Source organism: Nicotiana sylvestris, chromosome 12, assembly GCF_000393655.2.
Source record: "Nicotiana sylvestris chromosome 12, ASM39365v2, whole genome shotgun sequence".
NCBI classification, from domain to species: domain Eukaryota; kingdom Viridiplantae; phylum Streptophyta; class Magnoliopsida; order Solanales; family Solanaceae; genus Nicotiana; species Nicotiana sylvestris.
Window position 1 is genome coordinate 131,397,559 of NC_091068.1, and position 24,351 is coordinate 131,421,909.

Below are 24,351 nucleotides of genomic sequence, written 5' to 3' on the forward strand. Positions count from 1 at the left end.
TTGAATAAGTATTCTAACTACATGATATTCATTTCTTTTTCGGCGCATTCTTGCAAGTTCTTTTGTCATGCCCTTCACCTCCACAATTACCACATGACACCTTGTATTTCTTTGACTTTATTTCATCAAATGTTTTATATCTTTCCTTGTGAGGTCTCCCTGGCTGCCTTTTATCTCCCGCCGGTGGCTTTACTACCTCATCCAAAATATGTTGTGGCACTTCCCATTTGCCTTCATCAGGAAGAGGATTTACTGGCATTTCATAGGTAAGCAGAAGGCTCTTCCTTGTGTAATACGGAGAGCAATAGTTTTCGTATGTTTCATTCCTATGCCTTAATGCTGCCAAAGCATGCGCACATGGAAGTTCATCAAGTTGGAATTGTCCACAGCTACATTTCTTGTTTTCTAGACACACAATGTACCGCTTCACACCATCTAACACAGTATGTATATGATCTGTTGAAGCCCTCACCTACAATTGAAGACCAAACAGAAATAATAATACATCAATCATTAAAATGGATTATCAACAATTTACCTACAAATCAGCAACAAATATATTACAGCTCATCTACAAACTATTATTACCGACAATTTGACTACAGTTTAACTACAATCTGGAAAAACTGCAGCTAGTACTTTTTTGATTCTACTGCACCAAAAAAAAATATCTTACCCTTAGTTTCTGAGATAATGTACTGTTGTCTTCCAATTCTTTGTTGTATTTGTGACCAAGGTATGTGAAAGTACCCTTTGCCTTCGATAACTTTTCTTTTGTCCAACGTTCAAGAAGAGTCCTCATATACTCAAATAGATCAAATATTGGAAGCTCTCTTGCATCTTTTGTTACAGCATTCAACGACTCGGCAATGTTTGACGTCATAGTAAAAGTTCTATTTACCGTTGCATGTACTCTTGACCATCTATGATAGCCAATATCATATAGGTAAGACTTTACACGCAGGTCTACCTCTTCAATCTTCAACATCCTTTCATTAAATTCATCCATAGTGTATGACCGTGCTGTAGCAAAGTACAATTCATGTAATTGTAGATGTCCCTTCTTGAATTTTGACCTTATATTTGTCCATATATGCCACATGCAAGAGTAGTGTGCCAATCCCGGATAGACAACTGATGTTGCCTTCAGTATACTCTCATGCCTATCTGAAACAACACACATTGAAGGTCTTTCACCATATGCCTCCTTGAATTGCTCAAAGAACCACTTCCAAGACGCGTCGTTTTCAGAATCAACCACAGCATATGCCAAGGGAAAAATAGTACCTACATTTTTAAGACATAAAATATGATTAAATAACAACTACAATATATATTGAGAAATATAGACATGTTAACTACATTCTTTTATATAACTACAAAATAAACTACAACATAACTACAATTTAACTGCATTTTAAAGACTGTCTACAAAATAAGTACAAAATTATTCCATTATTTACCTGCTGCATCCATGGTGCTTGCTGTCAGCATAATCCCCCTGTAGGCTGACTTTAAGAATGTCCCATCAACCACTACTACCGGCCTACAATGTTGCCAACCATTTATTGATGTACAAAGAGCAACAAATGCGTATAAGAAGCAATCATCTGCTGCCTTCTTCAATTTAACAACAGAACCAGGATAATTCTTCTCAAGAATATAAAAATATTTGGGTAATTTGTTGTAGGAGTCACACGGATTCCCTCTCAAAAACTGTAAAGCTTTTTCCTTTGCTCTCCATGCTTGCATGTAGCTTAGGTTCAGTCCATGTTCGGATAACATGTCAGTTTGTATGTCCTTTGGTGTGTAAACAGTCTTAGGATCACAATACTTTGGAACGACCATGCTACCAAGTACTGCTGCAGTACGTTTGCGCTGTATGAATGTTTCGTCCATTAGGCAGCATGTGTGTTGACGGCTGAAACTTCTTATCTTGAACATTGCCGAATCATTAATTGACGTTGCCTTGAAATGCCATTTACAGCTTTCAGCAACACATATAAGCCAGTAGCTACAAAAGAAATACAATATTTACACAAATTTATGAAAAAACTACAATTAACTACAAATTGACTACAATTTAACTACAATTTATAAAACCCACCTATCTTCAATCATACACTGATTTTGCTGATATATTATCCACAAATAACTACATACCTTCTATGACTAGATCTTTTTACTCTGAACTGGAACTTGTGCATCACTGAATAATTCTTCATTGCAGCAGCTACTGTTTGCTTGTCCTGATAAACTTGTCCTTCTTCAATATATGTTTGCGTAGATTCAGTTATTATTTCACTTTGATATTCCTCTATAGCTGGTGAGGATGGAAATTCAAGTAAGTTTAGGGATCCAGACGAACCTGCAAACAATAAATTCATAAATGTAGTTTCTATGTAGATAATTTTGAAAGCAACATTGCTTTATCCTTTTCAGTACTATGTGAGCTTTGTAGTTTAATTGTAGGTAATTGTAGTAATATTGTAGATAACATAGTAACACCATAACTCTCTGCAATGTCGAATCAAACATACCTGCACTGGTGCTTTCATTGTTGATTGCCAATTCCATATTGAAATCTCTTACGCTTATACATAAAGGATACGAACCTAAGTTTTTATTCTCCTTTTTGGTTTCCATGTAAGCACGAACCCCCATATCATTCCTAATCTCCATTGGAGGACAATTCTCGTTCACAATGTATTTGATTTCTATAATTTTATCCGATGTATCAATCGATAATTGTTCTGCAATTGTAGAACTGAGAATTCCGTAGTTTGCATTATCATCTACCACAATGGCATCAACTTCAAAATCTCTAAATCTGCCATAGTTATCCCAATTACCATTCGATTTCAGCATTATTGGGATTTTTGACATGATTTCGTGTAGTTGATAGGAAAAAAGACGAAGAAGAGATATAGTTTCTACAATTTGAATACTGATATCGACGAAGAGCAATTTTGTACAATTTGAGACGAAGAACAGATATAGTCTCTCTTCAGTAATTGTACAATTTGATTGCGTTTTTTGTGAAATCTCTTTCTGTTGAGGAAGGAGAGAATTACGCAACTGGTGCCTTCATCAGGAAGAGAGATCTCCTTCATTTCAAAATTGGAATAAAATCCTTGACAGAATCACATCAGATTTGGTGCCTTCATTTTAGGGCTTTTTTAATGGCAAAATCTACCTATTTTTGGATTGGTATATAATTTGTAGTAAAAGTGTGGACTACATGGGTAAATAACAAATTATGAACATTTTTGGTAATAATGTTTGATATATGGTATAGATAGGTAAAAATCCCATTCGAATTTTACTTCTAAATATTAGGACTTTTTATAAAGCCCAAATAAAGAAAGGCTTGGGACCCATTTGACACAAAGATTCATTTTTTCACTTTTTCAGGGAATTAGTGCCATGAAAATTTCAAATTTTCACTTGAAGTTAAATTTTGGAATTTGGAAAACTCCAAAAAGTTGTATTTCAATATTTTCACTTGAAAGCACTCACAAAAATTCAAAAACAATTCCAAATTATATTCATGTCCAAACATAAGTCTAATTTTTAAATACCATTTTTCACTTGGAAAAAAATTTCATTTTTTCAAAATTTCACAATTCTAATGTCCAAATGCCCACTTAATATTCAAATTTTATTTAGTTTCAAGCTCCTAAATATTAGAAAAATAGGTAAATGATGATTTTTTAATTGTGTCTGTTTCTCATGTCATTGAGTTAATAGTTTTTAAAAAATAACATAAATAGTATTATACGATGTGTTTGAACTATAAGAAAGTGTAACATTCTAAAATATATTTTGTTGATTCTATTTAGCTAGCTCAATGAAGGATAAATCGTACCACATGAAAATTTTCAAAGTGTTATAAAAATATCTTGTTAAAATTATTGTTATTTTGTACTCTAATATCGAAAATGAACAAAAACAAAAAAACAAATACATTTATCATGACACCGTCTCAAATACTACAAATTAAAAAAATTAAATCTTTTAATCTTTTAGAATAATTCACTATGCTACAGGATAAAGCGTATAAAAATTCGATATATGAAGGCACAATTTTATGCTTTTGTTACCTTGCTATAGAATCGTGTAAAAATTAAGGAAATTAGTTTTATTCTTTTGTTATTCACTCGTAGCAATTAAGGATTTTTCCAATTATTATTTCTTACCTAGTTTAATAATAAAAGATTTAATGACCAAAATTTTAGTTGATTTTAAAGTCCTAAAAATTAGGAAATTAATTTAAATTATAATTTTATCCAATGTGAAATATGATTTTAAGGGGTAAAAAAGGCGAACGACATTTCGCTAAGGACCTTCGTGTTTTTAATATAGGATAGACTAGTCTCTATGTACGTGCGTTGCACGTAAATCTTCATTTAATTATTTACCTTACAGAACAAGAACTAAATTTATTATAAAATTATATACAAGAAGAAAGAATCCTTGAAAAGCAATTGACATGGATGCAATGCAATTATATAAATATGTTGTCTATTGGTAAGAGGTAGTTAAAATTATTTATCTAATTCTTTTCTGAAGGTGAGAATTATTATTTATTGGACGGTAAGCGCTAAAAGAGTATATAAAATGCGACCTACATATGACCCTAAACCAAAGCACCGTAATTGAGAATAAGACAAAAATAGTTATTTTCGTCAAATTCATATATATGGCCTTAAACCAAAGCATTACTCAATTTCGAAAAAGAAAAAAGAAAAAAAGAATTAATAATGCCTTTGGAAAACTTTGCTCCTTTCTACGACAATATCACAATTATATCCAATAGCCAAACCCTACAAACTAAAGATTTCAATATTAACAAATAAAGAAATTAAAAAAAAAAAAAAAAGCAAAATAGAACCATGTTAGAACTATCTTTCATTAGCATATAAAGACGTTATGGAAGAGCGCCAGAAGAAACAAATAGGCAAAGTTTTTGACATGCTTAATTATAGCCAATTACAAACGGTAAATATAGTAGTAACAAGGATGTAAACTACTTGTTAATTTAAAAGTTTATACTTTCTGTTGGTTTGGAATTTACCCGGCATGAGGTTTATGCAGCTACTCTTTGAATATCTGCATAAAAAAAGTTTATTATGAATAATGTGGAACAATACTCATACAAACTGGAGAACCAAATACCAAGCATAGCCCAAGAATTATACGCAATATCTTGTAGGGAATGTGTATGTGTAGTATAGATTGGAAAAGAATTTCAGCCTTGGATAATTTATAACTACATACTTAAAAATTATATATAAATAATGTTTTTGGAATACTTTAGTCGTTCTTTATTCATCGATAGACATGAGGAATATTCTATAAACAAATATGATCCTTTTCCAGATCTAACTCCACATTACATAAAACTAAAAGATTTTAACCCTAAGAAATAAGGGAACAAAAAAGAAAGCAAAAAAAAATCACCTAATTAGGAAAATTATCTTTGGTTTGCAAATAGAAAAAGAAATAAAAAAGAGAAGCTTTTGACATGCTTATAACCAACTACAAATTGTAAATACATGAAGTTATTACGTAAAGTACCTGTCCACTTGTAATTTTCCCGGCTAGAGGTCCATGCGGCTATACACTTGTGAGAGCATAAGCAAAAAAGGGACGGTAAAACCTTTTTTTATTACAGTAATTAAGGTATTCTTATTCAGGTGGGACTTGTATGGAAGTAGGATGCCTGATTGGTATAAGAATTCAACGCAAATTTGTATTACGGTGAGGGTTTTCATGTTAGAATTTTAGTTTAGATTGGAAAGAATTCCAGTCTTGGATAATTTACAATTACATCCTTAAATTATATAAATATTTAAGGGCATAAACGTCAATTAATATTTTGAGGATATTTTAGTCCTTCAACATTTAGCAAAAAATATTTGTGCTTTTATAATAATATAGATATATATATAGATAATCATGGTATACGAGTCACCTTGCCCCCACCTCGACTAATTTCACGGGATATCGGCTACCTCCCACTAGCATAGGTACCGAATAATTCTGTCCACCAAAACTTGGACAAATGAGAAGAAATCAGCTAGTTCCTCTACTGGATTTAAATCTAAGACCTCATAGCCAATCAAACACCATCATTTAAAATGAAAAGGATGGTGTATAACTCATGCTTTATTAAGTATGGATAAATGTAGGACATGTTTACTGGGGAACAGAAACTTCAACATCAACAACAATATGGGCGATGACAGAAATGATGAGGAACCCAAGGGTGTTTGCAAAGGCACACGCTGAGATAAGAGATTTATTCAAAGGAAAAGAAACATTTGATGAGGATGAGATTGAGGAATTGAAATACCTAAAACAATTTGTTAAAGAAACCTTGAGACTTCATCCTCAGCTCCCTCTATTGGTTCCAAGAGAGTGTAGGGAAGAAACAAACATCAATGGATACTCTATCCCATTAAAAACAAGAGTCATGGTTAATGTTTGGGCAATTGGAAGGGATCCAAAGTATTGGGAAGACGCAGAAGATTTTAAGCCAGAGAGATTTGAGCAGAACTCTGTGGATTTTATGGGGAATAATTTTGAGTATCTTCCTTTTGGTGCCGGGAGGAGAATGTGTCCTGGGATTTCATTTGGTTTAATAAACGTTCACCTTCCACCGGCTAAATTGCTCTATCATTATTCTGATGTTCAATAAGTTGAGTGTTATCAAGGGGGACTGACACTTGTTTTTAACAAGCTCTACCATCCAAAATTATATGAAATTGCTTATTGATCTTTCAATTCATATAAAATTAGTCGTAGCAGTAGGCCCCTTTGTTATTAAATAGATACAAAATTGATCTTTTAATTCAATGGGGGCTCCAAAAGGTACAGTGTGGAGCAAAACTAATACTAGTGCTAGATAACTCAAGAAATTGATAGACAAACATATATACTGCGAAAGGCACTAAACTGCAAATGATTAGACTTGTTTCAATGAAGCAGAGCACTCCTGCACTACTCTTTATATCTCTATATAGCAGCAAAACTTACTATAGGAGTAATATCAGTCTCTACAACCTAAAAGTCTCAATTCGCAATACATAAGACATACCGCAGGTACGCATTTCATTAGGAAAAAGTAAAAAGAAAGTTACAGGTATCATTCTCTTTTCCAATTTTGCTTTAAATTCATTATTACTACAAATTTAAAAGCCCGAGCACCACTTTCCTCAACTAGAAAAATCTTATTTGCCACCACTCATGACTCAACACGCAAACGCCATAAATAAACTAAAACGTACAATGTAACCAAATTCTAACCATACCTCAATCATCCAGTCGATGCCTCAATCTAATTAACTCTTTGATCCATATCTCTCGCTCTCCACTTTCAGCGCAAAAAGCTTCGTCCCAAACAAATTACCGTCAAGCATAAGGATGCCCTTGTGGTACCAACCTCGAAACAGAGATTTTGATGTCCTCTACAATGCCCTTAGTTCTCAGCCTCATTTTTCTTCCTCAAATTTGGCCATTTAAAGCTTGAAGCTCCCCATTGTAAACATACAAATGTGATTTCAACAAAGGCCATTCTATCTCATTTGGCTCAAGCTCTATTGTCTTGTCAATACTACTAATAGCATCCACTATTTTTCTATTCTTTAGCTGAATTTCTATCAAATTCCTCATTTGGGTTCGATAGCAAAAAATCTTGGATGAACTTTTCATTTTCCTCCTCAGAAACTGAATTACTCAATTTTGTTTCTGTGGTGTGTGGGGAAGAAAATTCAGCAATGGCGGGTTTCGGGTTCACAAAGATAAGCGTTGTAGCTGTAATGGTGGTAAATGGTCAAGTTGGTGCTTTACAGTGGTTAATTGGTTTGGCGTTCCTATCTTTGCTACTGCTTGGGATTTTTTCTTCTTCCTCTTACTTGCAAAATGGATATGTTGTTATTTTGACAAATTGATGATTGCGTTTTATTTTTTATGATATTTGAAAGTTATGTTTTGAATTTGAGCTCATTTGGAATAGATTGGGTGTTAAATCGTGTATTGAATTATTGAAATTTGAAGAACAATTTTTTTATTTCTGGGAAATTTGCACTTCAGACTAAAAATTCTCAAGTGCATACAAAAATTAGCTGCACTTCCGACAATTAAGAATTAAGTACATGTGTAATTTTGCACTTCAGACTAAAACACTCTTAATTAAGTTTGCAACTTCATACACGAAATTTTCTAACTTCAGACCCACTAAGTCTAAAGTTAATTCTAAAGCGGGTACAACAACAACAACAACCCAGTAAAATCTCACTCAGTGGAGTCTAGGATTTTACTGGGTTGTTGGTGTTGTTGTACCCGTTTTACGTAAACTTGCAAATTTTTGTACAATAAAGGTATAACGGCTTTTGCATCTATACCCGATTTTGGGATCACAATTGAATCTATAGCCTCTTTGCAAAAACATTTGCAAGTCTACCCATTTTACGGTCAACTTTAGACCTATCGGGTCTGAAGTTAAAAGAAAATTAGTTTGAAGTAAAAAAAAATTGCACTTCAGATGCACTTAAGGCCAAATATATAGATTTGAAGTGCAACCAATGGTTTCATGTACTTAAGGTCAATAAGTCTGAGGTGAAAAATTGCACTTTAGATGCACCTTAAGGCCAAAAGGTCTGAAGTGCAACAAACATTTCATGCACTTAAGGCCTGAAGTGCAAACTGCCCAGAAACAAAAATTAATTCTTCGAATTTTAACAATCCAGTATGCGATTTAATACCTAAATCTACCTAAGCAATAGTAAAAAATAAAGCGTCACAACAGCTCGTCACCATAAAACATCATAAATTACCTTAAAATATGTTCACAAACACCATATAAAATTATTGTTACCCAAAGAAGAAGAAGAAGAAAGAGGAGAAAAATGGCTAAAGTTGTTTAAACATTGGGTACAAGTGAAAAAAATTAAAAAGTAGGTACATGTTAAATGAGGGGACCAAATAGAACGCGCCGTGCAATTTTTACCTTCAATAATAACTCCAAAATTGAGTATATATGCAAATTCCCCGGAGAATGATACTTTACTTCTTAAAGAGGCCCAAGGGTTCTCTTTTTTCTTTTATTGAACAAAATAAACCATAATGTTAAAAAATTACCCCTCTTGTGGTGGTTATCCACAATGTTAGGAAATAGATTTAATTTTTGTGTGAGTTGATTGTGCAAAATCCACTGATTAGTACTTACACTCATAAGATCTCGAAATAGCATAAAAGATAAACAAACCACGCCCGTGGCTGCCGAAAGATTATGAACATCCTACATAGCTAGGACCTATGTTGTGCGGACTCTTCAAAATATTGTCACATCCGTATCGGATTCTCCAAAAATATAATATTTTTGAAGAATTTAATACACACCTAACAATATTTTCGAAGAGTCCGAACAACATAGACTGGAACAACACATGCACCTGGTAGAGTTTGTGGATAGAGTTTATTAGTATGTTGCATCTTGACAAAAGAAGTATTCCCATAGCCTATGTACAGATAAATCAATGTGTCTATCTCTTCAATAATTACTATTTATTGCTTGAGTTTAAATGAACTTATCTTAGAAAAAAGGTACCCAGTCGCCCAGGCGGAATGCATTAAAAAAAAACGAATCCATCTCTTATAACCAACCCCTCTTACTGGATTGAGAAAAGACATTTTATATATTTCACATAATTTCAACAAAATATTGAAATTCTTATCAAAGTTCTTGTTATTCCAATGTTAGCCGTTTCCCACAAAGTAAAAGAAAGAATCTTAGTTAATGATTTCCTCCACCTCTAAAGCATTTCTTTGCTATAGTGGTTTTAATCACCAAAATTGTGTCCCTCCGTCGAGTTTACTTATCCATTATATTGAAAATAAATGTCTACTTTTACTTGTTCAGTTTGAAAAATCAATGGATAATTTATCATTTTATACCTATATATTTTACGCTTCTTATTAAGTATTACTAATTTTCAATTCATTTTTCATCATATAATAAATAGGGGTGAGATAATAAAATTATCATGTTATTTATTATTTTTTAAGGAGTATGTTAAGTCAATAGTGGACAAATAAATTTAGACGGAGGGAGTATTTTTAGTCAATTATTCAAATGAAGGAACAGTACATTGAATTATGAAAAATTATACATGAAGAAGGATTGCTGTAAAACAAAAGACGTGAAAAATGAAACAAATATTTCAATGTTGTACATCAATTTTATTACACAAAAAAAAAAATTATATGTGTATGTCTATTTATACATAAAATATGACTATAACGCTTAGAAACTAAAACGACAAAGTAAACGTTATTTAAAGTAGAAAGTAAAGCCTATGAATCAGAATATAATTAGGGGTTGTTTGGTTTGAATACGGCTTATGTCGGGATAAGTTATATTGGTATAAGTTATGCTGGAATTAGTTATATTTGGATTATTTTTTATCCATTGTTTGGTATGTTGTATTAAATATGACAATTGCATAATTTGTAAGAAGAATGTATAAGTTATACCGGTGCTAATTACCCCACCCTCTATAAGGTACAAGTTATCCCGGTATTAATTTTAATTGTGGATAACTTATACCTGATTTGCTAACCAAACGAAGTATTAAGATGGTATTAAATTTTTATACCAACACTATACCTTCTTATACCTCATACCAAACGACCCCTTATAAGTCAAATTGTAATAATAGATCTTACACTACCCCCTCCCCCCCCCCCCCAAAAAAACTTCCGTACACCACATTTAAATAGTCACCTTCTCTTCTAGCATTCATTAGCTCATGTATTTTGATTTTGATTTCCACCGTGTATTGCCACGAGGCGAGGAATAGGGATGGATATTTGGTATTTATGATGTAAACATAAACTTTAACACTTGAACATGATAATCTTACAAATAATCATTACAGAAAACATACTTGAAACGAAAGCTATTATCGTGAAGCGAAAGTGTTAATTGGTAAATTGGTTTCTACCTCCTTGCCCTAGCCCCTAGTCTTATGTTACCACAACTGTTAGTGATGGACTTGTATGTAGGAAAAGTGGTAACCCTAATGGGTAGAGGAAAGACCAATTTATAGAGGTTCTCACTTAATCCGGTACGTCTATCAAGTAACCAATCGGCTGAGATTTTCTCATTAATTAAATATCAATCACGTTAAACCTATTGGACCACACACGTAGGAAAACTTAGGGGCATTTGCATCTATACCGGCTTTTTGGGTTACGTTTTAACTTATACCCGTTTTGCAAAAACAATTACAAGTATACCCATTTTTTTGCGTAACTTCAGGCATACGGGCATGAAGTAGCAAAGACATTCACGCAAACTTTAGCATTCTAGTAGACGGGTCTGAAGTAGCAAATTGCTGAACCAAGTGTTGGCTGAAGTTTTTGTTTGTAATTGCTGAACTTGAGCATTCTAGTACATGTAGTTTTGTTCTTTATTTGCTGAAGTTTTATTTGTAATTTCTGAACTTAAGCATTCTAGTAGCTGAAGTTTTATTCTCTATTTGCTGAACTTCAGCATGTTTTAGCTGAAGTTTTGTTCTATATTTGCTAAACTTCAGCATGTTTTTAGCTGAAGCTTTGTTATGTTTGGGTAACGACCCAGCCGGTCGTTTCATGAGTTACTACTCCGTTTCCTCATTTCTGCTTCTTTATGCCTTGTTCAGCTGTATTATATGTTATCGTATTGGTTAGTTTAGGTTCGGAGTTGGTTTGGTAGAGAAATGAGACACTTAGTCTCTTAAGTTGGCCTTTTGTTGGAAAAGTCAACTGGAAGTTGACTTGTGAGTAAACGATCTCAGAATCTAGTTTTTATGATTCGGATAGCTTCATGAGGTGATTTGGGACTTAGGAGCGTGATCGGAATGTAATTTGGAGGTCTGTAGTAGATTTAGGCTTGAATTGGCAAAATTGAAATTTTGGCATTTTCCGGTTGGTAGCGAAGATTTTGATATAGGGGTCGGAATGGAATTCCGAAAATTGGAGTAGGTCTGTGGTGTCATTAAGGACGTGTGTTCAAAATTTTAGGTCATTAGGACGAGGTTTGACGGACTTTTTGATCAAAAGAGGAATTCGGAAGTTATTGGAATCCTTAGGCTTGAATTTGAGGGTATTTTGATGATTCAACGTTGTTTTGGGTATTTCGAAGATTGGTATAAGTTTGAATAGTGGTATGTGACTTGCTAGTACCTTTGGTTGAGGTCGTGGGGACCTCATGGTGATTTCGGATGGTTGACAGAAAGTTGAGAGTTATAATTGTGCAGCTGAAGCTGCTCATTTTTTTGCTGTCATAACCGCACCTGCGGATTGAGGAGTGCAGGTGCGGGATCGCAGAAGTGGAAGAGAAGCCGCAGATGCGGCCATGGGCGAGAATGGTCAGAAGGCGCAGGTGGAGAAGGCTCAGCGCACCTGCGAGACCGAAGGTGCGGAAGTGGATGCGCAAGTGCGATTTTGAGGGACTTAAGTGGAAACCGCAGAAGTGGTTGGTTGACTGCGGGTGCGAAAACCCTGGGTCAGAAAGTATATAAGTCCTCCTTCGCGAATTCTTGGTTATTCCACCATTTTCACATACGGGTTTGAGCTTGGGAGAGCAAATTGAAGAGGGAATTCAAGAGGGTTTCATGAAGGTAAGGTATTTGGACCCTAAACTTATTTCCATGATGGTTTTTAACTGTTTAAGCTTGAAATTTGTGGTAATTAGTGGTTAAAATTGGGGGTTTAGGGCTTGGAAATTGGAGACCTAAATTTAGGGGTTTGAGGGGCCATTTGAGGTCCGATTTCGATGTTCTTGGTATGAATAGACTCGTGGGAGGATAATGATTCTATTGATGTGATATTTTCGGATTCCGAGACGTGGGCCCGAGGGTCGGGTTGGACCAATTTCGGAATTTTTGATGTAATTTGATTATTTTTGCATGTGCTTCGTTCCCTTAGCATATATTGACGTTATAATTCTGATTTTGGATAGATTCGCTGCGAGTTGAGGCCGAGTCGAGAGAGGCAAGGGCATCGCGGAGTAGTATTTCATCCGGTTTAAGGTAAGTAACCATTGTAAATCTGGACCTGAGGGTATGAAACCCCGATATTTCATATTGTTATGATAAATGAGGTGACACACATGCTAGGTGACGAGCGTGTGGGCGTGCACCGGTAGGGATTGTGACCTTGTCCGTCCCGTAGCGACTATTAAGCCGCGTATTTGATTTGAAATCTTATGATATCCCGTATTTTAGAGATTGATATTATATGTTGGGTTGTACGCCGTGTTTGGGGTCTTGTGCCGACATGTTTAGACCCTTAGGGGTATTTTTACTACTTTCCTCACTCTATTTGATTTGAAAGCATATCATCAGTCATGTATTACCTTTTTATTGTTTAAATCCGATTTCATTACCCTACTTCTTAATACATGAAAACTGTTTGGGCTGAGTTTCTCTGATTTTTCACTGATATGCCCGAGTGGCCGTGAGGTTGATGACTGATAGAGGTTAAGGACCTAATGGTAAGGATTATACATATATGTTATGGATCGGGATGCACGTCGCAGCGATATTATATACATATGGATCGGGCTGCACGCCGCAGCGATATACATATGGATTGGACTGCATGCCATAGTAATATATATTGGATCGGGCTGCACGCCGCAGCAATATGACGCTTGGGCTGTAGGAGCCCCTCCGGAGTCTGTACACCCCCAGTGAGCGTAGTCGACTATAAACTATGGATCGGGTTGCACGCCGCAGCAGTTATTATGACTATTATTATAATCAGATATTATTGAGCCGGAGTGCTGAGTGTGAGTACTGTTTGACGAGATTTGAGTTACGAGTGACTAAGAGGCTTGCCCGGGAGGCTATATTTATGAGTGATACCTTGCCCGAGGGGCTTGTTTATGACTTTTGTTACACTGACTCTTCTTTTATACTGAGCCTCCGCTGAAAAATGTTGGATAAATGTTTTCAAAGGATTTTTAATCGAAACTGAAGTTTTACGAGATGACTGGCTATTAAATTGCAGAATTTGACTTGATATTTCTAGTGAGACTTATTATATGATTTTAACTGCTCGTCACTACACGCAGACCTTATTTACTTTAGTTACTTATTGAGTTGGCATACTCACGTTACTCCCTGCACCTTAGGTGCAGATCCAAGTGCCCGAGCATCAAAGCGAGAGCTTCCAGCACTCTCAAAGCTTTATCGGAGATCGCAAGGTAGCTGCACGGCATTCGCAACCCTGCTTTCCTCCCTCCTATCTTAGTATTGTGTCTATTAGACTTATTTTGTATTATTCAGACAACATTTTGGTTGTATTTAGAGGCTCATAATTAGTGACACCGGATTTGGGCTGTGTTAGTGTATTTCATACTGTTTTTCGCATTTCTATTGATTTATATATTACATTTGAAGAATTTGAGACTTAACGGTTTTAGAATATGAATTTTATAAAAGAATTCGATGTGATATAGTGTTGGTTTGGCTTGCCTAGTACCGTGATAGGCGCCATCACGATCGGGGCATTTGGGGTCATGACAAGTTGGTATCAGAACCTAGGTTACATAGGTCTCGCAAGTCATGAGCCGGTTTAGTAGAGTCTCGCGGATCGCTACGGAGACGTATGTACTTATCCTCGGGAGGCTGCAGAACCTTTAGGAAAAACTCCACATTCTTGAAATTTTTGTCATGCGATCTGTTGATTCTAGTACTAAACTTCTGTTATTCTATTCTCTCACAGATGGTGAGGAAACGTGCTACCGGTCAGGACGGACGACCACCAGTACCACAAGTTGGGGCCACTAGAGGTCGAGGACGCAGTCGAGGCCGTGGTAGAGGCAGGGGTATAGCCCGTACAACAGCTAGGGCAGCACCTACAGATCCACCAACCGCCCCAGTTCAGGATTAGGTCCTAGTTGCGGATGCTCCAGCAAGACCGGCTCAGGCACCGCCTATACCGATTGTTATTCCAGGCCTTCACGAGGCTTTAGCTCAGATTCTATTAGTATGCACTGGCCTGGCTCAGGCAGTCTCAGTTACTACGGACGCAACTACTTCTCAGGCGGGGGGAGGTACTCAGACTCCCGTTGCTTGCACAGCTGAGTAGGTTGTGCAGGGACTTCTGACACTAGGGCACCTCTAGCCCAACCGGTTGCACCAGTCCAGGATTATGTGGTACTAGTTATGCTTGACGACGAGCAGCGTCGATTGGAGAGGTCTGGTATACTCCAGTCTCCGACTTTCAGTGGTACAGAGGCGAGGATGCCTACGGTTTCTTGGACAAGTGTCAGAGGATTCTTCGTACAACGAGTATTTTGGAGACCATCGGTGTAGCATTTACTACTTTTCAGTTTTTTGGAGCTGCCTTTACTTGGTGGGAGGCTTATGAGAAGTGTAGGCCTGTTGATGTCGCGCCCCTTACCTGGCAGCAGTTCTCCGTTCTCTTTTTGGAGAAGTATGTGCCACAGTCTCGTAGAGAGGAGCTTCACAGGTAGTTTGAGCAGTTGCATTAGGGAGATATGACTGTGATGCAGTATGAGATGAGGTTCTCGGAGTTAGCTTGTCATGCTATTTGGTTGGTTCCTATGGATATTGAGAGGATTCAAAGATTCGTTGATGGTCTCACATATCAGCTTTAGATTCTCATTGTCACACCTCCTTTTTTCCCTACACCCCGAAAAAGGGTATATGTAAAGGGAGTTTTTCTAATTAAAGAACAATCGAAACGGGATTTATTTTAAGAAACTCAGAGTCACCACTTGGGAGATTTATGGTGTCCCAAGTCACCGCTTGAATCCCGAATCGAGGAAAATATGACTCTGTTTAATAGTCCGCGAACCAGAAATCCGAGTAAGGAATTCTGTTAACCCGGGAGAAGGTGTTAGGCATTCCCAGATTCCGTGGTTCTAGCACGGTCGCTCAATTGTCATATTCAGCTTATTTATCTGATTTTAATACATGTTGAACCTATGTGCCAATTTTAGCTTTCAACGGCTTTTATTCAATTATTTTTAGAGAAAATTGAACGTCGTTTAAAACGTGTCTTTGGATTGCGTCACATGAAATGCACCCGCAATCCTGAACACATTTTATTCAACGTTTTTTGGGATTTGATTTGGGTCACATGAAATGCACACCCAAATTTAAGAAGGTAAATTATTAAAAGCGCACCTAAAGTGACTAATGCGTTATTATCTTTGGGGAGGGCTGTGAAATTCGCTAAACGGCTCATCTCGAATTCTAAGTATTTTATTATAGACATTTAATAGGACCCCGCAATTTATGCATTTTTGTTTAGCAGGGCTCGCCTCATTTATTATTTAAAGGCCAACCTAAAGCAAACTACAATTTTCTACTTAGTTTGTCTCTAATAATAAAAGAAAAAACCCTAATTAATTAGTATTGTTCAAGAACTAAACATGTCCACAATCACGATGATATTTTAAACGGCCCTAAAGGTTTCTCTAGGAATATTTATTATTTTACCTCTACATTATGAAATTAACACAAGAGCCATTTGTTACTAAGTGTCTAACTATGGCTTGCCTCAAATTTCCATTTTTTAAGACCCTAATTATTTAACACTAAAGTACTTGAGAAGTCCCTTCCAAACAACAAGGCTTTATTAAACCATTTTATTAGCGGAAGGGCCTGAATATTTTGGCAACGCCGGCTGCAAGCAAGGACTTCAGGATCGAATCCCTGAAGCCATACCTACCAGTGATCTCTCATAATCTTTTTAACCATTGAGGAGGGGAGAAAAACGAGTCGGGGCATGAATAAGAACTTTATATATATCAATCAACAATAATCCCCTTTTAAACTAATGCATAAACTATATGGAAACATCAATTGGTTACAGTTAAGACCAGGCAATCTATACATACATAGCCAAAATTTCAGCAGGAGCTATTGTTGTATACAATCTATACCTTGAGCACAGTTGGACAACTTAACACATGAATCATAACAAGAAAACAAAAGTATAAACAGCAGAAGCTAATAGAATTTAACTTTCAAACAAGACTCTTATTCAAATTCCAATTCGAACATCCAAATCTGTATACAAATTCAATCTGGTTCCAACTTGTGGTCTTCATTTGTTAGCAAAGGGTATGAAGGAATACCTGTAAATGAAAGTCAAAAGGGGGTGAGATCAGAAGTAAAAACAACAGCAATCACCAGCAGCAACAAAACAGTCCCAGTTTTAATCCAGCTATTAACCCCAGATAGTTCAATGAAACAGTATATGGAAGATGGTTTCAGCCAATTCGAAATTGAAAACCAAAAATAGAAATAAATGAAACAGTAAATTCCAGTTTTTTTTCCAGTATTTTCAGAATGTTTTCTTAGCTCTCTGCCCCTGTATATCCAGTGTATCCAGAGTGTATATCGAGTGTATACCGCTCTCTCCGCCCCCTTTTTTTCTTCTCCTCTCTGAATTTCCTAGCCTTCTACCCTCTTTGAATGTACTCCCTCTCTCAGAATCTCTTCCAAGTTTTCTTGGCTCTCTGCCCCTGTATATCCAATGTATCCAGAGTGTATATCGAGTGTATACCGCTCTCTCCGCCCCTTTTTTTTTTCTCTAATCTGATTTTCAGCTCCCTTAAATGGGCATTCAATTAGTGCATTTTCCACTACCAATTCAACTTTTCATTTCTTTAATCATCCACTTAATTGTCCACTCAATTAGTGCTTTTAGTTAATTAAATACTACCCAGCCACTATTAGAAGCTTCTCAATTAGTAAATTGGCCAAACCAGATTTTCCTCTTCTTATTCTCAATGGGTTTGGCTGAGTTTTGGTTTTGGGCCTGGCTAAATTGGCCCAACCAGATTTTCCCCTTCTTATTCTCTTTGGGTTTGGCTGAGTTTTGGTTTTGGGCCTGGCTAAATTGGCCCAACCAGATTTTCCTCTTTTTATTCTCTTTTCCTTTTCAATTTTCTTTTCCTTTTTCTTTTCAACAATTAAAACTAAAATCCTAATTAATTATAAAATACCAAATTAACTTAAAAATTCTAATTAATTCTAACTAATAATTATCACAAATAATTAAGCGCCAAATTAAAAGAAAATCACATAATTTGACTAAAATTACAAAAATATGTTATATTTTTTTGAATTTTCATTTTTGTAAAACATCTAATTATTAATTAATTCCAAAAAATGTAAAAATCAAATCTCAAATGAAAATGCTATATTTTTGTATTTTTAATGCATTAACAAAATTAAACATGCACACAAATATATGCGAACAATCAGAGAAATCACACAATAATTCTTAAAAATAACATATAATTAAAGAAAAGACCTAATTTGGGGAATTCTTTTGGAGCAATTCGTATGAGGAAAAAAATCGCGTGCTCACACTCATGACCAGGGAGAGGGTGTCAGGTGCTACTTTTGAGGAGGTGGTTGACATTGCCCGCGAGATTGAGTCAGTTCGTCGCCAAGAGCGAGATGAGAGGGAGGCCAAGAGGCCTCGGGGATCTGGTAGTTTTGGTGGTGCTCCTTCAAGAGGTCAATTTCAGCACGGCAGAGACCGTCCATTCAAACATGCTCAGTCAGCTCGCCCAGTTCATCGTGAGGCATCATCGGGCCACGGTTCTCATAGCTCACATCAGGGACATTCATCACTCAGCTCCCTACTAGCCCAGGGTTCGTCCCGTGCTCCATCGGTTCAGGGTTCTTCCATGCCAGGTCCTTCTACTGGTTATTCCTGTGCCAGGGGTTCCCTTTAGTCCCCGTTCCCCGCACTAGGGAGTTGTTACGAGTGTGGAGAGTTTGGACATATGAGGAGGCAGTGTCCTCGTCTTCTTGAGAGTCCATCTCAGCAGAGGGGTCAGCCCTTGACTTCAGCTCCAGTTACTGCACCACCCGCTCAGGCAGCTAGGGGTGGGGTCAGTCAACTAGGGGCCGCCCTAGAGGCGGAGGCCGATCAGGTGGTGGTCAGGCCCGTTTCTATGCACTCCCAGCCAGACTAGATGTTATTGCTTCAGATGTTGTGATTACAGGTATTGTCTCAGTCTGCCACAAAGATGCCTCTGTATTATTTGATCCTGGTTCCACTTTTTCATATGTGTCATCGTACTTTGCTCGTTATTTAGGTACGCCCCGTGAGTCTCTTGTTTCATCTGTTCGTGTATCTACTCTGGTGGGCGATACTATAGTTGTGGACCGTGTATACCGGTCATATGTGGTGACTATTGGGGGTCTGGAGACCCGAGTGGACCTTTTGTTGCTTTGTATGGTGGACTTTGATGTGATATTGGGCATGGATTGGCTATCTTCGTGTCGTGCTTGTAGACATATGATTTTTGATCCTCCCCAAGATTTTACATATTTTAGCATTTAAATATTTAGTTTAGGTCTAATATAGTTATTTCAATTAATTTTGACTCTTTTACTTTATTTTATCACAAAAATGAAAATTACAAAAATAGTTTCATTAATGTTTTGTAGTCATACTATTTTACTAGGATTTTTATTTAATCTTGAAAAAAAATACCAAAATAGTCTCACAACATAATAATATCTATTTTAATTAATTAAGATTAGTCTTATATTTTTATGTTATAAATTGTATATATTCTTTAGAAGGGAGAGTTAGTTTTGGGTTGATTTATCCCATTTTTATGAATTTTATAGTCCATTTTTAGTCTTTGGCCCAATCTCAAGGCCCAATAAGATCAAACTCATACTCCCTTAACCTAAAAAACCCTACAAAAACTAACTTAGACCCTAAGAGCTAAAAATCCGTCGTTTCCTATCATAGACCACTCCCCCCAGCGTTGCTTTTTCGTCCTCTATACACCCTAACCTTCGGCACCTTCACAACACAAAACAAAAACCAACCTAATAGACAAAAATCCTAGTTGTTTCCTGGACTGAAATTCAGAACCAACGACCCTAAGCTTCTCCTTCAGCACACCCTAACGTCGGATTCCCCTTAACCCTAAGCAGTCGTTTCTATGAAAAACCCCAGCGACTCCTCGCCGGAAACCAACCCCACCGGAGAAACCAGAACTCATGCCAAACGCACATACACACAGTTGCAACTTCACCAAAGCAACACCGTGAAACTTCACCCATGGCCACATGTTTCTTTCACCACCGTAGGTCTGCTAGAGAACCACCATGAACGACCCTTGAAGTTTGAGTTCATTGGCAAAGATCTGGTTTCTCCGGCAACGTTTGAGGTCTGTTCGAGGTTCACCGTCAAAGCTTCGATCGATGCACTCGATCGAGCTCTCTGTCGGATTGTCCGGTCCAACCCCGTTCCACAGCGCTGTTCGAGTGCTTGTAAAGCTATGATTCAACATCAAGCGATTTGTGCTAGTGGTGTCAGCGGTTCAAGTACAAAAACCGACATATTTTCTTTGTGGTTCATCTGTGAGTATTCTTGTTACATTTCTCGTTGGGTCAGTTTTGTTTTCTCACTTTAACTTTTTTCCTTTGTAAATTTAAGTAGTAGTAATATATTTGTTCTCTTTTTAATTTTATATTGCTATTTCTTGTTTGTTTATCATTAGATTATTAGTTGTTTTGTCATTTTGGAATAAGCAATTTTGTAGCAGATAGTTATCGTTTTCTATGTATGACGATAAATCAATCTTTTTTTCTGTTTGATAAATCAACTTGTTGTATACATGTGATCACCAATTACGAAATGCTGAATGGTGGATGTTTTGCTGAATTAAGTGACAGAAGCTGGTGGGTAAGAAATTTCCGGGGTACATTTATGTGACCCGCCCATAATTTCATCTTGTCAATAAAATAAACATGTTGTATATCGTGGGTATGGTTCCGTGACATGATTCACAATGTGTAATTGACAATTGGATTGTTAAAAGCAGTTTTAAAAGAAATAAAATGCATATAGGTTTCAAAAGATGTTTTAAAATCAGATAAATAGGCCAATAATAACAGTTGAGCGACCGTGCTAAAATCACGAAACCCGGGAATACCTAACACCTTCTCGTGGGTTAACAGAATTCCTTACCCGGATTTCTGTGTTCGCAGACCATAAATAAGAGTCAAACTTCCTCGATTCAAGATTAAAACCGGTGACTTGGTATACCATAAATTATCCCAAGTGGCGACTCTGAATTTAATATAAATAATCCAGTTTTTATTGTCACTTAAATTGGAAAAAATTCCCTTATATCCCCTTTTCGGGGCGAGAGCTGAGTCACGAGTGACTGAGAGGCTTGCTAGAGAGGCTATATTTATGAGTGATACCTTTCCCGAGGGGCTTGTTTATGACTTTCGTTACTTTCACTCTTTTTTATACTGAACCTCTGTTGAAAAATGTTGGATAAATGTTTTCAAAAGATTTTTAATCGAAATTGATGTTTTACGAGATGACTGCTATTAAATTGCAGAATTTGACTTGATATTTCTGTTGAGACTTATTATATGATTTTAACTGCTCGTCACTACACTTAAACCTTATTTACTTTAATTACTTACTGTGTTGTCATACTCACATTACTCTCTACACCTCGTGTGCAGATCTAGGTGCCCGAGTATCAAAGTGAGAGCTTCCAGCACTCTCAGAGCTTCATAGGAGATCGCAAGGTAGCTGCAGGGCGTTCGCAGCCTTGCTTTCCTCCCTCCTATCTTAGTATTGTGTCTTTCAGACTTATTTTGTATTATTCAGACAACATTTTGGTTGTATTTAGAGGCTCATGATTAGTGACACGGGATTTGGGTTGTGTTAGTGTATTTCATACTCTTTTCCGCATTTCTGTTGATTTATATATTACATTTGAAGAATTTGAGACTTAATCGGTTTTATAAAATGATTTTAATAAAAGAATTTGATTTGGTAAAATGTTAGTTTGGCTTGCCTAGTACTGTGATAGGTGCCATCATGACCAGGACATTTGGGGTCGTGACAGGGCTGAAGTTTGTTTTGTATTTGCTGAACTTCAGCATTATAGGAGCTGAAGTTTTTGTTTATGTTTGATGAACTTCAACAATGATCATTGCTGAGAAAGAAGAACAAAATATATGGTTGTTGAAGTGTGTTGCGTACCACATATATCCTGCTAAATCATGAACTTGAATCACTTGTAAATAAACTTAGTCGACAGTTATAATCCACAAGATGAATTTTCAAAGTATACGTTTCTGTAAAACAACTAGAGACTGTTACATTCATATATCTTCTACACTCCATTATCAAATGAAATTACATTGAAAACAAATCACGAGACACTATATGAAGTTTCTTGCTTCAATTGGGAAGAATAGTAGCAAACTCTAAAAGTTCCTTGTTAGTCTACTCTCAAGAAAGGAGGAAGAAGAGAGCGCACAGGTAGTAGGAAGAAGGAGGCGCCTGAAGTTGTAAAAATGAGGTTATAGGTTAAATAATTTTAAAAATATGGGTATAAAATGAGGGCGACCAAATAGGGCACCCCGTGCAATTTTTACGAAAACTTACATTCTCCCACTTGGCCCAATAATCACATAATATTAATATTTAATAATATAAATATTAGTTGCACATAAACAAATCTCTTTTATAATGTCCATCATAAATATCATAATACGATAAACTAATAAATGTGAGCTACGACGATCATACATATTTTGTCTGCATACTCCTTTCCATTTACAACATCATTAACAACTCATCGTACCAGGTCTATAAACTATAAAATATTATGATCCACAATAATATCTCATTGAGACTTATCCTGTAATATCTCAAAAACAATAATGTGTACACCATTATGAGAAACAGGAAATCATTAATGTATATCAAAAATATATAAATGAGCTCAAAGTGTCAAAATATCATAAATACATCAGATATAAATACAACCAAGACCCATTCTATATACATTTTCTTTAAATACCTTTGGCTGTAAACCTTTCGTTAACAGATCTACAATCATGAGATCAGTTCTAATATGCTCAAGTGACACTCTTTATTTTTGAACTTTCCCCTTGACGGTAAAGTACTTTAATTCCATATGTTTGGCACCTTTGGAGTACTTATCGTTCTTGGAGAAAAATATTGCTGTAGAATTATCACAACAAATTTTCAGCGGCTTGGCAATGGTGTCGACAACTCCAAGTCCTAAAATAAAGTTTCGCAGCCATAATGCATGAATTGTGGCTTCAAAACATGCCACAAATTTTGTTCCCATCATGGATGTAGCAATGACAGGCTGTTTTGACACTCTTTCATGATATTGCTCCTTCAGCTAATTGAAACAAATAACCAAATGCAGACTTTCTAGTATCAATACATCCAGCGAAATCTGAATCCGAGTATCCAACAACTTCCAAATGTTTGGATCTCTTATACATGAGCATGTAATCCTTTGTTCCTTTCAGGTACCTCAAAACTTTCTTTGCAGCTTTCAGTGATCAATTCCTAGGTTACTCTGATATCTTCTCAGCATTCCGACCACAAAACAAATATCCAGTCTTGTGCAAGTCTGAGCATACATCAGACTACCAATAACAGAAGAGTAAGGAATTGATTCTATTTTTTTCGTTCTACATCATTCTTAGGGCGTTGCATGAGACTAAATTTGTCCCCATTTTAAATGGAACAATTCCCGCTGAACAGTTGTTCATATTAAATCTCTCTAGAACTCTTTCGATATAGCCTTTTTGAGACAATCCCAATAATCCTTGTAATCGATTACGAAATATTTCTATTTGTATCACATAGGATGCCTCACCCATATCTTTCATTTTAAAATTCTTAGAGAGAAAATCTTTAGTCTCACGCAATCTAAATCAGTAGCAACAAGTATAATATTATCAACATATAGGACTAAAAATAAAAACTTTCTCCCATTGATCTTTTGGTATATACACCGATCAACGGTATTTTTCACAAATCCAAAAGATGTTATGGCATTAAACTTTATATACCATTATCGTGAGGCTTGTTTAAGTCCATACATTGACTTCCTCAGTTTATACACCATTTGACCTTTTCCTTTAGTTTCAAAACCTTCTGGTTGGTCTATATAAACTTCCTCCTCGAGATCTCCATTAAGAAAGGCAGTTTTCACATCCATTTGGTATAACTCTAAATCATAATGAGCCACCAATGCCATAATAATTCTTAACGAGTCTTTATTTGAGACCGGTGAAAAGGTTTCTTTATAATCAATGCCTCCTTTCTAAGTATAACCCTTGGCAACAAGTCTGGCTTTATATCGTTCAATGTCGCCATTTGAATCGCATTTGGTCTTAAAGACCCATCTACACCAGATTCTTTTTAGAATTTTCTAGCAATTCAATGAGATCCCAAACTTTGTTATATTCCATGTATTTTAACTCT

At 36.1% G+C, this 24,351-nt stretch overlaps 3 protein-coding genes across 3 annotated transcripts; 1 reads left to right on the forward strand and 2 right to left on the reverse strand.

Moving 5' to 3' along the window:
- Nucleotides 1-28: 28 nt before the first annotated feature.
- Nucleotides 29-802, reverse strand: LOC138883746 (uncharacterized). Its single transcript, XM_070164455.1, has 2 exons — nucleotides 677-802; nucleotides 29-472 (listed from the first exon to the last, which is right to left on the reverse strand). Exons 1-2 carry the CDS (start codon nucleotides 800-802, stop codon nucleotides 29-31), a joined length of 570 nt encoding a protein of 189 aa, XP_070020556.1.
- A 5,442-nt stretch (nucleotides 803-6,244) lies between these two features.
- LOC138883747 (premnaspirodiene oxygenase-like) lies at nucleotides 6,245-6,703 on the forward strand. The gene has a single exon (XM_070164456.1). The coding sequence runs from the start codon at nucleotides 6,245-6,247 to the stop codon at nucleotides 6,701-6,703; it is 459 nt and encodes a 152-aa protein (XP_070020557.1).
- Nucleotides 6,704-22,975: 16,272 nt separating this feature from the next.
- On the reverse strand, nucleotides 22,976-24,124 carry LOC138883748 (uncharacterized). Its single transcript, XM_070164458.1, has 2 exons — nucleotides 23,990-24,124; nucleotides 22,976-23,254 (listed from the first exon to the last, which is right to left on the reverse strand). The coding sequence occupies exons 1-2, from the start codon at nucleotides 24,122-24,124 to the stop codon at nucleotides 22,976-22,978; spliced, it is 414 nt and encodes a 137-aa protein (XP_070020559.1).
- Nucleotides 24,125-24,351: the final 227 nt, after the last annotated feature.

What these genes read in the sequence shown, in the direction of transcription:
- LOC138883747 (XM_070164456.1), top strand. Translation starts at nt 6,245, where the DNA reads ATGACAGAAATGATGAGGAACCCAAGGGTGTTTGCAAAGGCACACGCT.
- LOC138883748 (XM_070164458.1), bottom strand. Translation starts at nt 24,124, where the DNA reads ATGGCATTGGTGGCTCATTATGATTTAGAGTTATACCAAATGGATGTG. An exon ending in CTAAAGGAAAAGGTCAAATG is followed by an intron (nt 23,255 to 23,989) that starts GTGTATAAACTG and finishes TGTTTCAATTAG; the next exon opens with CTGAAGGAGCAATATCATGA.
- LOC138883746 (XM_070164455.1), bottom strand. Translation starts at nt 802, where the DNA reads ATGAGGACTCTTCTTGAACGTTGGACAAAAGAAAAGTTATCGAAGGCA. An exon ending in CATTATCTCAGAAACTAAGG is followed by an intron (nt 473 to 676) that starts GTAAGATATTTT and finishes CTTCAATTGTAG; the next exon opens with GTGAGGGCTTCAACAGATCA.